Source organism: Notechis scutatus, chromosome 1 (assembly GCF_049901735.1).
Source record: "Notechis scutatus isolate UNSWTSFEM ecotype Mainland chromosome 1, rNotScu1.2, whole genome shotgun sequence".
NCBI classification, from domain to species: domain Eukaryota; kingdom Metazoa; phylum Chordata; class Lepidosauria; order Squamata; family Elapidae; genus Notechis; species Notechis scutatus.
Genome location: NC_142009.1, coordinates 27,020,416 through 27,035,846, shown reverse-complemented (window position 1 = coordinate 27,035,846; position 15,431 = coordinate 27,020,416). Strand labels below are relative to the sequence as shown.

Below are 15,431 nucleotides of genomic sequence, written 5' to 3'. Positions count from 1 at the left end.
AAAAGGATCTCTTGGTTTGAACATAACACTCATCATTATAAGCAACTAAGCACAACTAAAAAAAGTATTCCAACCTCCTTATACATTTATCAAAATAAGATAATACAGTTTCATCATGCCATTTTGCCTTGGAGGGCAAACGATAAGCAATCCCTCTAATTTGAAGATAATATAGAGCTATTGGATTGATCAGGAGTGTTCCTGTATTTTTTTTTTTAACTTTCCTGGCTGACACTTTGCTTACTCAACAGTGCAGGAATTTCTGTTAATCTATAACCTAAGGCTCTATTTCTTTTAGGCCCAGATCCATAAACAGCAGTCCAGATCTTCTCTTATCCATTTTTGCCAACTTCATTTTATAAGTTTCTGAGGCAGGGATCTTTTTCATTTTACAGTTTATCACCCCAGACAGTGTGATTGACGCATCAAGGTTTCAGAAGAGGTACATCACTATTGATCAAAAGGAAAGTAAAAAAAAGAAAGAAACTAACCTAAGCAGAGACATTCAAGAAGGTAGGACAGCTATCAGAGTATCTTTAGAAAAATCTAACTGTTTCCTGTCTAACCTTCTTCCACTACTTCCCTTCAAATATCTGCTTCACTGAATTCTCACCGTTTCGTTACCTGGATATTGGAGGGGGATGTCAATCTTGGGGCCAATGACATAATGTCCTTCCTCCAAGCTGTGGGCTGTCACTGTAGTCCACTGACGACAGGAGTGGATGAGAAGCACATCTTGGTCACTGACCCCCTCTACATACTCCCCTGTGACAGAAATGAGAAGAGGTGTGAGATTGCTATGCATTCACCCAAACTATTTTTTAGATGCTGTGCACTGACCCAGACCCAGAGTTATTGTAATGACAATAAAGGAACGAAGACTCTAGTCACATTACTTTAATCAGAATTCTGGGAACTGTCCTGGAAGCTGCTGCAAGATGAAAAATGCCATGAAGAGTTCAACTAAAATGAAAGCCGCCCCCACATATTCTCACATTCACGGGGTAAATCCCCAGTTAAGTACCCTTACTTTCCAAAAGTCAGGCACAGAGCCCTTCCGCATAAAAGTCAAATTATAATATGACCTGTAGGCACCTGGCTATTCAAATCAGTCAACTTCTCCATCCTGCCAATATCTGCAAAGCCTTCTTTGAATAATTACTGGCAATGTAGCAAGGCAACAGAGAGTTTGAAGAGTCATCATCTGTAAACCCTGAGCAATGCACACACCAATGTTGGCAGGACTTTTTTTAAAAAAATAATTTTTTATTAATTTTCTTTTTTTTTTACATCGTAAAACATCATGGTATCAAAAACATTCTTGGCATCTATACAAGATTTTGATTTAAATATCATATTGCAATATATTGCGTTTATCTACTATTAAATAATATCTTTAGCTATAATTACTATTCTTATATCATTATATAGTTTACAAAATTTTATTTTACTTTCTTAAGGGTTGTTTCAATTAACATTTTTGTCTCACTTCTTGGTTCTGTTTGTAAGCCATTTATACCAATTGTTCCAAATTGTAAAGAATTCAGAGCCGTCTTTTTCTTTCAATTTCATTGTTAGCATATTCATTGTTAGCATAGTCATCTCAGCACTTTCTGTTACTTTGTGTATTGTTAGTTCTTCATTAGGGGTATTTGATGTTTTCCAATGTTGGCAGGACTTTTAAGCATACATCAATCTCCCTAAGTTCCTTCTTCCCTAACCTGATGTTTTCCAGAAATGTTGGGCCTAATTGGCTGAAAATAAAACACCAAGGTACGGTACAAAATAGAATGTCAGAGAATTGATGCATCAGATTAACATACACATCTCATTGAACATGGCACTCTGTCTCTTGAAATGTCATACCAGGAACTACTCTGGGAATGAGAGAAACTGGAAGACTTTACTAAAGTTCTTCCCTCAGGCCCAGAACACCCCTGAGATGCCAGCTCCTAGAGCGGAGCTCATTCCTCTCCACTTCCCCCAGCCAAATGCAACAGAAGAGCGGGCCCATGCTGCCAAGAGATAGGTTGCCCCAGAAACAGCCCTTTGTGCTCAATGGTGAGAGCTGCAGGCCCAAAGCCCTGCTTGGAACAATCTTTTGTACTGATGCTAAATCTGGGCCTGCAATGGAGAATTCTGTCCCCCCCCCCCCCCCCCGCAAGCTATTGGGGCCCACATAGCATATGCATTTCAAATCCACAAAATAACCCAAGACAAAATGTATATCCTATACAGCATGTTATATTTAATATCCAAATACACAGGGAAGTTATATAGAAATACATAAGGACAGAATATCATCTTAGCCATGCACGATATATTAAAGATATAAAACAAGACTAAGATAATAAAAAAACAATAAATTACAATGACCATATATCCTTTATCATAAAAGACAGTCCTTTATTTCAGAAAGCCATCCTTTAGATTTATTTTTTCAAAAACTCACTTTTGTTGTTTATTTTGTATATATGAGTCAATTTTGTAAATATTTTTTTATTTTGCTCGACTTTTCCTTTATGAAATGAAGTTACAAACATAAACAAATTTTCCCTATTAATCTTTTAAAGAGTTGCCTCTTTTTCACATCTGTTCTTTATTTTTTCCAAGAAAATATGTTCACTGTACTATAAATACTAAGTAGAAAAGGGCAAATAAGCAATCCAACACAAGCTCCGCCCTTTTTGTTCAAAAGGGGCGGTGCTTTCACAAAATGGTGCTTTTGTTCTTTTGATAATAGGCAGATCCTCTGCATCCTCTCAACCCAATTGGTTTCCATCTCCCTGTGTCTCTTCAGTCAACAGCTTGAACTTATGCACTTCTTCAGCTTTGACAGGTTACATAATATTTACCCCCCCAAAAATAAATAAGGATTGTATCATTAAATGGAGGCATTGAGACGGAACACTGGGAATTCTAATGGAAGAACATCAGATTTACTTGGCATATTATTACTTAGAGAAAATTGGCATAAGATGTTTTACTGTTGGTATGTTACTTCACTCATATCTAAAGTGAATTTCCTAAAACTGTAAGAAATGCAGTTATAAGATTAGATCCTTTTTTTCCTATGTGGTGGCAGTGTTGTAAAGCTCAACAATTCTGAAAAATATTTCATAGTAGAATGGAGCACATTTTGATGGTTGTAATTCCATTGCAACCAAGATCTTCTTAATATTTTTTCTAAACCATATATCTCTTCAAAATATATTGAACTGTATATATTAATGGCTGCATAAATTATCCTTTTTACTGAAAAAATACTTTATTCTTCAGACTAACTAAATCATGAGAGGCTGCTAAACATGTCTAAAACAACATTCTATGTATTGAAAAGTAAATTGATGTAGAATTAAATTTTAACTAGAAACCATTATTGCATTGTCTTGTATATGGATTTCCACCACATCAACAATTTGGGTTTTCCTATCTATAGAATTACATCTAAATTTGATCTATAACTTCTAGAACTGATTTAATGTATTTGTTATCATTTATTATTTTGTCAGTGAGTTACATTTTGTTGATCAAGTATGTTTAGCTTAAACCCAATAAGGATACAGAAAGGATTATGTGGATCTTTTTCATTTGGGATTGGGCTGGGGTAAAGTATGAGAAGGCACTGATCTTTTTTCATGGATAACCACTTGGGGGGCTTGGGACAACAGTGGCTAGTCCATCCTGGCCCTCTTGCAAGATTTCAATATCACCAAACATTCCACACAGAATATTAAAAAAGGAGAAGACTGCCAAACCTAATTTTTGGTTTCTTCAGTATTTTTAGCTAAGCTTGTTGTTTGCAAGAATGCAAAAGAAACTTCTTTCCCTCTAACCCAATTTTTATTTAATCTATACATAAATTCAGCATTTTTGTTTTAGGCCAATTTATTTAGCACCAACTATATGAATCTATCTTGATTGTTTGTTTTATATTGTTTGTTTATAATCGTTTTGCTGTACCAGCTGAGCTTCATTCCAAGAGAAGGGATATTCAATATTGTACTAAAATAAATCTTCATTGTTTTATCCTGTTTTAGCTTATTTTTCACTCAGAGTCTGAAAACTAATATCATTTGCTGCTATGGTCACATAGTAAAATATATTTTATTAAGTCAGTTGGGCTATATTCATAAAATATGCTAAGCTTAGTTAGTTTTGGTTTGTTTGTGTATGTTTGGTAGCTTAGTCTAGAGTATGAATCCAGGATATTTAAATAATTCAATGTATTGTGCACAGTTAAAAATGTGTTTATTCAGTAGCCAAATTAAGTGCATTGTACAAACCCAGCAATTTATATCAGGTTAAAGCAAGGTTGCTTGATTTAAAATCAATTTTATAGTCAAAGGAAGATCTCTCCAAAATAATTTCCCAAGAATTTGGCCCCATCCTATCAAACTTGTTTTTTTCTTTGGAGGTAAGGCTCATTTCTGATAGGGGTGGCATCTTGGTCATGGCTGATAGGAGAACCACTTTCCTATTTGAGGCTGGGGAAAGGGGTATGTCCAAATTGCCCTTCTAATGTTACCTTTTATACAGTAACTTTGAGGGAGATGGGTGGTTCAGAAATGTGAAATATAAATAAGTAAATAAATTATTTGTGTGCCATTCATCTTTTGACTTGTTTATTCACATGGTTGTTCCCTGCCCCCTTCAAAATATCTGGGTCACATCAAAATAAACTATCATCAACAGTAAACAAACTCTCAACATTTTAATATAGTATTCAACATTAAAGTTCAAAATTGAAACAACTTTGCACCACAGATATCTCAAGACCCAAATGCTTAACTGAATCCCCAGTTTTAACTGTTTCACTGAAATAATAAAAGTCTGAGTGCCATCTAGGGGTAGCATATTCCAGGACAGGGTCACCATCGCAAAAGTCTTCTTCCTGGCTTCCATGTCCTTAACATCTTGGACAAGACACCCAAAGCATGCCTTCTCACACTGTTCTTATTGTCTGTTTGGAGCAGAGAGTCATGTAAGTAATCTGGACTCAAGCATATACAGCTCTGAAGGGCAAAATCAGTACCTAGAATTGTAATCTAGAATGCACTGGGAGACAACAAGGCACCCACAATTTGGGTATAAACTACTAAAGCAACTTTTACCTATCTAACTGCAAGCTGCTGGCTGCATTCCATATCCACTTAAATATCCACATAGTCGTCAAAGGAAGCCCTGAGTAATCCAGTCTTAGGTAATGCCTTCTGGGTTCAGTTCCAAGTGGGGAAGAAAGACACTGGAAACATGGTGACTGCTTGGAAAGATGGTTTAATGGTGGACAGGATCACATGCCTTGGGTGAAGAAAAAAGGAAAAGGGTTGAGATGCTAAGAGTCCCTTAGTTATATAACCTCTGTTGGGCCCCACCTCAGTGTTTCCTGTTCCTGTGTAAGAAATGTATCCCATTGGCTGACTCCCAAGGGCGAGGGTCTTAGCTAACTTTGTAGGCTTTGTCTGGACCACATGGCTTCACCTGAGTGCTGGCTGATGCAATCTTCCCAGGCCAGGTGGTGAGATGGGCAGAGGCCTTTATTATGTAGAATACTCTGACTCAGGCTAAATGGCCTGCACATTAACAAAGGTGAGGGTGAGCTTCTGAGGTGAATTTCTGCTTCTGAGTTTCTACTCTTTTTAGGGGAAATATTCTGTGTTTTTAATATTTCCTAGGATATTTCATTTTTCTAGGAGAGGAATGGATGCTAACTTCCTACAGTAACATGGACACAAGTTAATATCATTCAAAAGAGGCCTACAACTAACTACACCTTATCCTTGAAAGTCAGCCTTAAGTCAGTCACTGTCTCATCTCAACTCATCTCACAGGGCTGTTGTCGTGTGGAAAATAAGAGAAGATGTGTTGAATATGTTCACCGACTTGAGTTATTTGTAAAAATAATAAAGGTGAGATGCAAGTAAATAAACTAGGACAAGGGTCTTCAAACTTGGCAACTTTAAGGCTTGTGGACTTCAACTCCCAGACTCCAACATGACTGGAGGAGGAATCCTGGGAGTTGAAGTCTACAAGTCTTAAAGCTGTCCAGTTTGAAGACCCCTGAACTAGGAGATCTATGGAAGCTGAGCAAAGGCCACAGGATCAAACCAGCTGATCCAGTAGGAGCTGTGTGTCCAGGAGAACCTGCAAGTCATAGACCTGCTCCATTAGAGGGAGCACAACCTCAAAACACAGACAGTGTAGTGGCCAGGCACAAAGTGGTGGTTTCTGAACTCCATCTATCTGGAATTGAGTTTCAACCTGACTCATCCCAGTCCTTTCTCATTCAGATCTCCTGCCTGGTCCAAAGCAGAGATATATTCAACTGGGTATCAACAGCATATTCATGATAATTTACCATAAGCAGATAAATATTTTCTCTCTGACTTTCATATAGATATTAAACAACTGGGAAGAGGGTTTTGTGTCATCTTAAAAAATTGAGCACAAACAATAGCATAAATTTCTACTTATAATGCCCTTCTTTATCCCATGCACAAAATAATCCCATGTCGCCTGTCTAAGGATGTCCCTAATGGAATGCTTTCTCTCCACCTTACCTATCTACACTATGCTTCCATCCATTGTTTTCAAATTCTACTGCTCCATCTCCATGTGCTGTATTTCAGTTCCCATAATCTCTAAACAGTAAATACCAAAGTCCTTGTAACAGGGGGCACATACTTTCCTTCTCCTTTTCTTTCTATATCTCACTAAGAAAGTTAAGGAACACTGTAATGCATAGAAGGGGGTCTTTTGTTCTCATTATATAGTTTAATAAGGAAAAAAGTTGAGGGAAAGAGATTTGTGTCTTATTTTTACACATTCTGGTTAACTAATCATATATACCTGCCGATCAAGAACTCTTCATTATACTGGAAAAAGATTCTGTGTCAGACATTTATTTAGGTTGGTTTTTTTTACAGGTGCTTAAGGTGCTTAAAAAGGATCCTGTTCTGCAATCTCCATCCCTCCTTGGCCTTCTTGGATTCTGGCACCAGTTTCTCCCAACAGATTTATACTAATTCTTTCTTCACATTCAACAAAGCTGGAGCTCAGAGGCAGCAATAGGCGGGTGGGGGAGAGTGGGAGAGAGATGGAATGGAATGACAAAGCTCTTAGACAAAAGGCACCTTAGCCAGTCTTTAGATGCAAATCACACAAGGATAGGGCCTGAAAATCTGGCAGCTGGACAAGGGAAGAGAGGCCATTAGACTGAAAGGTTTTCCCTACCAAGCTTGGAGCTGAGCTATTTTACCCCTCCATCCCCAAAATGCACATAACGAAAAAGATACAAGTAAGTACATCATTCTTGAGATTCTAAGTTAACCCCAGAGGAAGCCTTGCAAAACTTTTCCAACCAACAAATTTTATTAAAAGGAATAAGCTTTCACAAGCCGCTCCTCACTTCATCAGATTGTATTTATTTATTTGAAAAAAAAAATTATATAGCTGCCCTCCTCATAATAAACTCTGGGCAAACTCCCAAACAAAAATTACAATAAAACATAAAAACCAAATTAAAAATATTTAAATTAAATGCACAAAAACAAAAACCTGGTTCCAAATGAAGTTTCTGACATACCAGTCACCTCATCTGATCCCAGCAGTTTACTAGGTGGATAGGAAGGTAGAGGTTGCTGATCTTTAAGGGAAAGAGTGTTCCCTAGGCTAAAAGTTGCCACAGAAAACACATACTTCCAAAATTGCAATGTTTAAAGAAAGGGACTAGGAGCATGTCCATACTATCTAATCTTGTAGGACAGGGGGCCTCTAGGGAAAGGGGGCCTCTCAGATAACATGGCCCTATGCCACATAGGGCTTTAAAGGTGAGGACTAGCACCTTGAAATGTACCTTGAAAGAAACTGGAAACCATACAGAGTCAAATATGAAATATAATTTGGATGTAAGGGGCCAAAAGCTCAAAACCACTCTGTTTTGCATGCAGTGACTTTACTAATGTAGGATTCAAAGGTATTTATGATCTATATAATCAGACCTGTAATCAACCTGTCTTCCCCTCCCTTTCCCACTTGTCATCCCAATATAAATCCAACATCAGTCTAGCCACTCTACACATCTGATGACATTGCATGCATTTTCCTACAAAACGTATGCCAAATAAAATTTATTAAATGGAAAAGGTGATACTAGATTCCTTCTCATATTTTGCCACCATAAACTAGCACCTTTCTTTTCCTACAGTAAGTATCAAAACAGTACAGCAGGAGTAAGAAATCTGGTGTCCTCAAGCTGTTCTGGGATTACATCTCCGAGAATCCTTTGTCATTACTCATGCCAAGCTGGGGTTGACGGAAATTGAAGTAAAAACCAGCAAGATAATGTCTGGTGTCCATTAAACATACTATTCCCCAGAGCTGTTTCTCCATCACCTTTGTACATCTAACTTGAAAGAGGCCCATTAAAAAGTTGCTTTGAAGCTAAAATACTCTAGCTCCAGGAGTATTTAGCCATGGCACCTGAAGTTTCACTGCCTGGTGATGAAGAAAAAAAAAACAATTCCAGCACTGAGTATTCTTCTTTCATACATTCTCAATGCATCAGGTCCTTACAGGGAATATGAGGAGCTTCCTTGCTTGTATAAATCTTTGCCTTTAAGCGGTCTACTACAGCATCTCTGAATAACTTATTCTGTTGGAGCGCTCCAATCACAGAGTTTGCATGTTTTCTTCTGCTTTATCAAACATTTTAAGGTGGAAAAACTATCTCAATGTAGAGAAATCATTTTCTAGCCTTCTTCAAAGGATCTTTTCTGCTGGATTCTTATAAGGTGATTATTCAGATCACTGTCAGGTTTAGTGCAATACTCCGAATCTGCACACCAAAAAACGAACAAGGAAAGCACACAGCCCAACCAAGATCAAAGCTAATCAAGTTCTGCATATTGGTCTTCAGTTGATCTCCTTAATCAGGTTCCATAAATCCCAGGCTATTGGGTTTCATGAAGTAGAGCCAAGCCTGTCTGCAGCTTTCACCTTACACTGCACACTCATCATAAATGGAAGAGCTTTCCTGGATCAGGCAAAGGGCCCATCTCGTCTAACGTTTGGTGGCCACAGCGGTTAACCCAGGGGTGGGCAAACTACGGCCCGAGGGCCACATCCGGCCCGTTGGTCTTTTTAATCCCCCCGAAGATTGGTACAGAATTAAGGTTTGATGTGAATGATTGAATTATTGCATTCATTTGATTTTGACTTGTAAAGACAGGCATTTCGACACCAGGTAGCGGCCCATCTGTCAAATTTTAAAAGTCAATGAGGCCCCCGAGCCAAAAAGTTTGCCCACCCCTGGGTTAACCTAATGCACTTGGTTGTATTCTCCGAGCACAGCAGCCAAACCTCCAGGAACAGACCAGCCGGTTTTCCATTTCCTCTTGGTATTTGGAGAAGGGGAGGGGGTGGAGTTGCCAACTCAGGGCCGCTTCCTTAGGCTTTTCAGACAACCGAGGAGTTTGAAATGGGGGTAATACAGATAACCGAGTCATGCGGGGAGGGGGCTATTGTATACGTAGCCCTGCCCTCCCCCCCCCCCAATCCATTCACAGGAAAAATGGGGGGGGGAGAGCAGGGACGGAAGCAGGCTTCCCTTCTCATTAGTATTCAAAACGCCGTTCAAAGCCAAACTCCCTATTCTTCTCACGCTATACAAAACCCGAAGCCGGGCAGCTTGCCACCCCCTACCCTTCCCTCCCTCCCTCCCCGGGGATCTGCAAAGCAATCCCTCCCCGCAACCGGGGGGAACAAAAGTGGGGCAAAGGAGAGGGCAAATCTCGGGAAAGAGAAATGAACGGAACGGGCACAAAATTGCCGTAAAACCAACCCTCCGATCCTGCAGCGCCTTTTTGCGTCTGTACAAGAGACCACCTATGAACCCTACGGGAAGGGAGGGGGGAGAACCGGCCGCTAAAACAAAAAAAGTCCAGCCAGGAGTAAATTAATCGCTCAGCGTTTTCCAGGTACCAGGCTCCCCCCCTCCCCCGCCCCACGTGCCGCCCCGGCAAAGCAGATCTGCACGCCAAATTGTCCGTGCAAAGCCCGCTTCACCTGTAACAGGAATGCCAGACAGGAATGCCGGGGCTCCCCTTTCGGGAGGGAGGAAACCCGGACCGCGCTCGCAACGCCTAGGACGAGACAGGAGAGGCGGGGATGCTGGGGACGGTTCCTCTGCATCAGCCCCGGCGTCGAAATGCTGTACGCGACAGCAGTACAAGAGCCGTCCATTAATTTCTCTGGGGCTGGCGCCGGAGAATCCGCCTTGGGATCGCGCTGCCATCTGGATCAGCTTCACAGGAACGAAGAATCTAACGCACCTCGGCGAAGTTTTTGTTCGGCGTCTCTCCTCCACGCCGCTTTCTCTCAGCCACTTGCTTCCCCGGTTCCCTCCCGGTTTGACCGACAGCACCTCTCACCCTCCTTGCCTTGCTGACAAGACAAATAACCCGGGGAGGCCCGGAAATCTCCCTCCAACCCCCGGCAACAATCCCCAACCGAAAGAAGAAGCCGGGCAGTCCCCTTCGCCTCCCCACCGCACCGCGAGCGAGAGACCCACCCGGGCCGGGGCGCACGAGGGCGGGCAAGCGGCATTTGGCCACGATAAGGTCGAGCGGCAGCGGCGGGCCGGAGCTCCACGCCAGGCGGCCCAGAGCTGCCGCCAATCGCTCCATGCTGGCCGTCCGCCCCGTCGCCGCCGCAGGAGCATCGCCCTCCACCTCGTCGCTCGCGCCGTTCAGAAGCAGCCGCAACAAGCGAAGCCCGGGGCGCTGCTCCTCCTCCTCATTTTCCGACGACCGCTGCGACACGCCGGGCAAGAGCAACGTCGCCCGCCCCGTCCAGCAGGGCCTGCTCTTCCCGGCCGGGCACGGATTCTCGGCCAGCGGGGGACCAGGTGGCGCTCGCTCCGGCGGCTACATACCTCTCTCGGCTTGCCGGCTCGCTCGCTCGGCTGGAGGCCGGCCAGACCCGCCCACTGGAGGGCCCGCCGTGGACGCGCTCGCACCCCCCTTGCAGGCGCCCCTTGAATGGGTGAAGCGGCCGAATCTCTCCGTTCTTTCTCTCCTCGACGTTTCTCTGGTTTCTCCACAGCAGCAGCCTCGCTTGTGCCTTGGAGCGGTCGGCTAAAGGCGGAACTCACGAGGGCTCCCAGAGGCAACCCGGCCAGAATAAATCAACCCATCAGCTCCGCAGTGGTTGAGAAGAAGGCTTTCCTCGCGCAAGCAAGTCTCTTAGGGCCGCCTATTTCTGAGTAGGCCTAACTGAATTGTGTGGGGCTAACTGGAGCAGGGTGGATGGGGAATTCTGGGAGTTGAAGTCCTCCAAGCTTAAAGTGGCCAACGTTGGAGACCCCTGTCCTGAAGGACTGTACTGGCAGCCATCTGCAAAATGTCCCCTGCTCACACAGGCAGGCTGGAAGTTGCTCCAAGCCTGTTATTTGCTACCATCTAACATGGATCTGTTTCTGCTTCCAAACATGGTCTGACATTTCCCTTACTCATCACCTTGACTGGAGCCAGAACAGTCAAGTCAACCCATTGACTGTTCCTCTGGTTACTAGCTTCTCCAACCTTTTCACACCAGGGAAAATAAAGATGAAAGAAAGGGTGAGAAAAATACAGGTGGACAATACCTTAATAAGGACATCTGGTGACATTCTGCAACCAGGTTCTCCATTTTAACAAACCTTAGGGCAGGACAATTACCTGCAGAACAGCAGGTTGTCTTGCTCAGTCTCTGCCTCACAAGAGTCTGAAGGCCATAGTTAAAAAAAAAAAAAGTCAAGATGATAGCCATTGATTGAAGCCCCATCTATTTTTTTTTTGTAAGGGTTGTACTATTATGGCCAACATCTTCACTTTTTTGACCACACTGTCCAAATAAGCCTGCTTGCAGGGGTGGGATTCTACCAGTTCACACCTATTCGCTAGAACAGGTTGTTAACATTATAAGCAGTTCAGAGAACTGGTTGTTAGAAGAAATTACTGGCCTAATCCTGTAAGGAAGGCAGGAAGGAAACATTCTGGTGTTGCTTACAGAAACTGCCTCTCTGTTAACCCTTATTACATTCTTGGCAGGACTAGACTTCCTGTCTCAGGAACTTCTCTGGAGTTTTTTCCCCCTCCTTTGCTGGTACTTTGCTTGTGTGGAGTGACCATTTAAAGTTACAATGCACTGGAAAAAGTGACATATGACTATTTTTCACACTTATGACTGTTGCAGCATCCCCACAGTCATGAGAGGCCAGGAAAGGAGATGCGTGCCTCCATGTGAGTGATATTGAGTTGGCCACACCCAGCCAATAACATGACCACCAAGCCACATCCACCCAGTCACATGACCACCAAGCCATGCCCACCAACTAAGCCACACCCATAGAACCGGTTGTTAAAAAATTTGAATCCCACCCCTGCCTGCTTGTCTAGTATTTTATAGTATAGAAAACAGTGGGCTGCTAAAACATGGCCTGGGAGAAGATAAAGCCAACATCATGTAGACCCAGAGTCAATATGAGGTTGCCAGCCCAATCTGGTATCTCTGGAAAGGATTAATTTATATGTGGAGGCTCTGTGATCAAGCAAGGATTTCATAAAAGCAAGCTGAAGATATGTGCTGATGATATTATGTGGTTTTTTTTTGTAATAGTCAATATTCTTAACCAGAATATATGGGTATAATGCAACTATTTGCTAAGTAATTGATTCAATTAATTTGAGATTCAATTAAAACGTTCAATATATTTTCAGTAGGATTAATTCTATGAAGAATGGCATTTTTGGTGTTTTCAAAAATTGTAAATGCTACAGAATTTGCAATAAAATATTTCTATTCATAGAAATTTTTAATTACAGAAGCAAATATTTTAAAATACTTATTTCAGAATTGTTTTAAAACAAATTCAAGATTTATATATACATACATATTTATCTAATTTAGAAGCTGCTCAACTCTAAATAACTGTAGATGGCTTATACTTTAAAAACAATAAATAATAAAAATTAAAAAAACAGATCATAGAAATCCAGAAGCAAGAAAGACAGAAGCAAATTTTTAAGTCCCCTTCCTAGTTCACATTGTTCAATCAAAAGGACACACAAAAAGAACACACCCACTTTTCTTAAGTTTACCAGGACAAAACAATGCAAGAGTTCATCCTTCAAACAACCAGGCATTGTGCTATGAAAGGTGTTATAGATGATAACCAGCACCTCAAATAATATCCGGGTTATAATTTAATCATAAATCGTAAGGCTGGAAGCGACCTTAGGTCTTCTAGTCTAACTTCCTAGGGCACGAGCCTGATACTATCCTGGACAAATGGTTGTCAAATATTTTCTTGAAAACTTCTAGTGATGGAGCATCCACATGATGGAGGCAAGCAATTCCATTAATCATTCTCACTGGCAAGACATTCCGCATTTCCAGGTTGGTTCTCCCTCTGATGAGCTTCCGCCCATTGCATCTTGTCTTCTCTTCTCATCTTGTCATGTGCCGTCCATCTTGTCTTGATGACTTCTTACCCTTCCTACAGGTGCTATGGAGAATAAATCAATAGTCTCTTCCCTTTGACAGCCCTTCAAATATTGGAAGACTGTCTTGTAGAGTACTACTATTGTGAGCATACCATGGTATGCCTATCACTGGTCATATTGCATTGTAGACCAGTTGTAGCTTCAAAGTGATCTTCAAAGATAACCCTGTGTATAGTGTAATGCAATAGTCCAGCCATGTGATTACTAGGCATAGGTGGCCATCTGAAGTCCCTCTCAATTTAGAAACAGAGACAACTGGCACTTCAGATGATACTCTGCAAAGGTCCTCTTGACCACTTTGACAATCTTTTCTTTGAGCCAGAGCTGTGAGCCCATTGTGCACCAATTGTGAATGGGGATGGGCAACCCTATGCTAGACTAAAAACAAATGTTCCTCAGTCAGTGGGCCCAAATATTCACAGAAATTTGATTTTGTCAAGATTTAATCTGAGCCTGTTCTTCCCAGAGCCACCCAACCTTGACACTGTATCTAAGGATTCAGCTGAATTGTCCATCAGAATGTTCTGGTAAATCAGGAAAAATTCCAAGTTTTCCCCGAAACCTCATAGGGTTCACAAGTCACTTGAGGTCAACCAATCAAATAGGTCTATCTCCCTAAAGGATGAGGTGATATGGAGCAAGTGGGAAGTCAACGGAGAGTGATCTGTCTTCTCTGTGAACCAATTATATTTCAAAGCCAGACCATGTTGCAGCTGTTCTGGGATTAAAAACAGATCCAAAATGCGACTGCTGGTGTGTTGGGTCTTTAATAATTTGGGATAGATCCATGGTTGCCATGCTTAAAGGAATCCCACATGAAATAACTTAGATTTTCATTATCTAAATGGTAAGTTTTTTAAGAAGATGTGAGTTTAATATTCCTAATTCCAACTTCATCATTGTTTACATGTTTTGACATCTACTTTAATGTAACTAATTTCAAAAGCAATTTTCTTATTTGACCTTTTGATATCAGTAGGGAATTTCTATTATCTCCCCGGCATTAATCAGGTGGTTTGGGGCTGGAAGTTTAAATTTTTTCATTTTCATGAAATATTGAGACATTGGACTAAGGTGGAGGGGGTGGGATGGCCCAGCAGTTAGACACTGAGCTTGTCGGCTTGAAAAACGACAGCCCAGATTCAAGACCCTGCATGACGGGGTGAGCTCCAATTACTTCCACAGCTCCTGCCCATCTAGCAGTTTCAAATTATGCAAATATGAGTAGACAAATAGACACCACTTTGGTGGGAATGTAACTTTCTATATGCCTCATCATGCTGGTCACATAACCACAGAAATGTCTTCAGACAATGCTGACTTCCTCAGCTAAGAAACAGAGATGAAAACAGTTTCCTAGAGTAGGAAACAATTGGACAGAAGAAACCTTTACCTAGAATAAGATGAGGTTGACAATTGCAGGATTTTTCTCCAGAATTGTTGGACAATAAGTGATATATTTGAAAAGTTTTTAAATCATATTTATTGCAAGAATTTGGACTAATTAAGTAGCTGAATAGAAATATATTCAATAAAAGCAGCATTTAACATACAGTTTGAACCTGGCACATTGTTTGAAATTCCTAAATTGTGATTATTGGAAAATATTTTTATTCTAAATTTACAGGACTTTTTAGTCATTTTTAGAGAATTATTGTATTAGGTCGGTAAACTACAATTATGGAACAAAGGTTTGGAATGTCCCACTAATCATACTAATTATTGCAGAAAAATAAGGGAAATTATGCTGGGATTCATCCCCATTTCCTAGCTGAAGCATAATTATGCTGGGATTCATCCCCATTTCCTAGCTGAAGCATTAATTTTAAGGGACATGACCCTATAATGCCTCTTATCTTATCCCCAGCCCATTATGGAACGAACCTA

At 41.2% G+C, this 15,431-nt stretch overlaps 1 protein-coding gene across 1 annotated transcript in view; it reads right to left on the bottom strand.

Moving 5' to 3' along the window:
- The window catches only part of GAREM2 (GRB2 associated regulator of MAPK1 subtype 2), a 30,905-nt gene extending 19,967 nt beyond the window's left edge, over window positions 1–10,938 (bottom strand). The window contains exons 1-2 of the mRNA XM_026671551.2: window positions 10,571–10,938; window positions 625–765 (exon numbers count right to left, since the gene is read on the bottom strand). Of these exons, the coding sequence (XP_026527336.2) occupies window positions 625–765; window positions 10,571–10,685 (256 nt within the window). The 5' untranslated portion in view covers window positions 10,686–10,938. The remainder of the gene's footprint in view (window positions 1–624; window positions 766–10,570) is intronic.
- Between the last annotated feature and the right edge of the window lie 4,493 nt (window positions 10,939–15,431).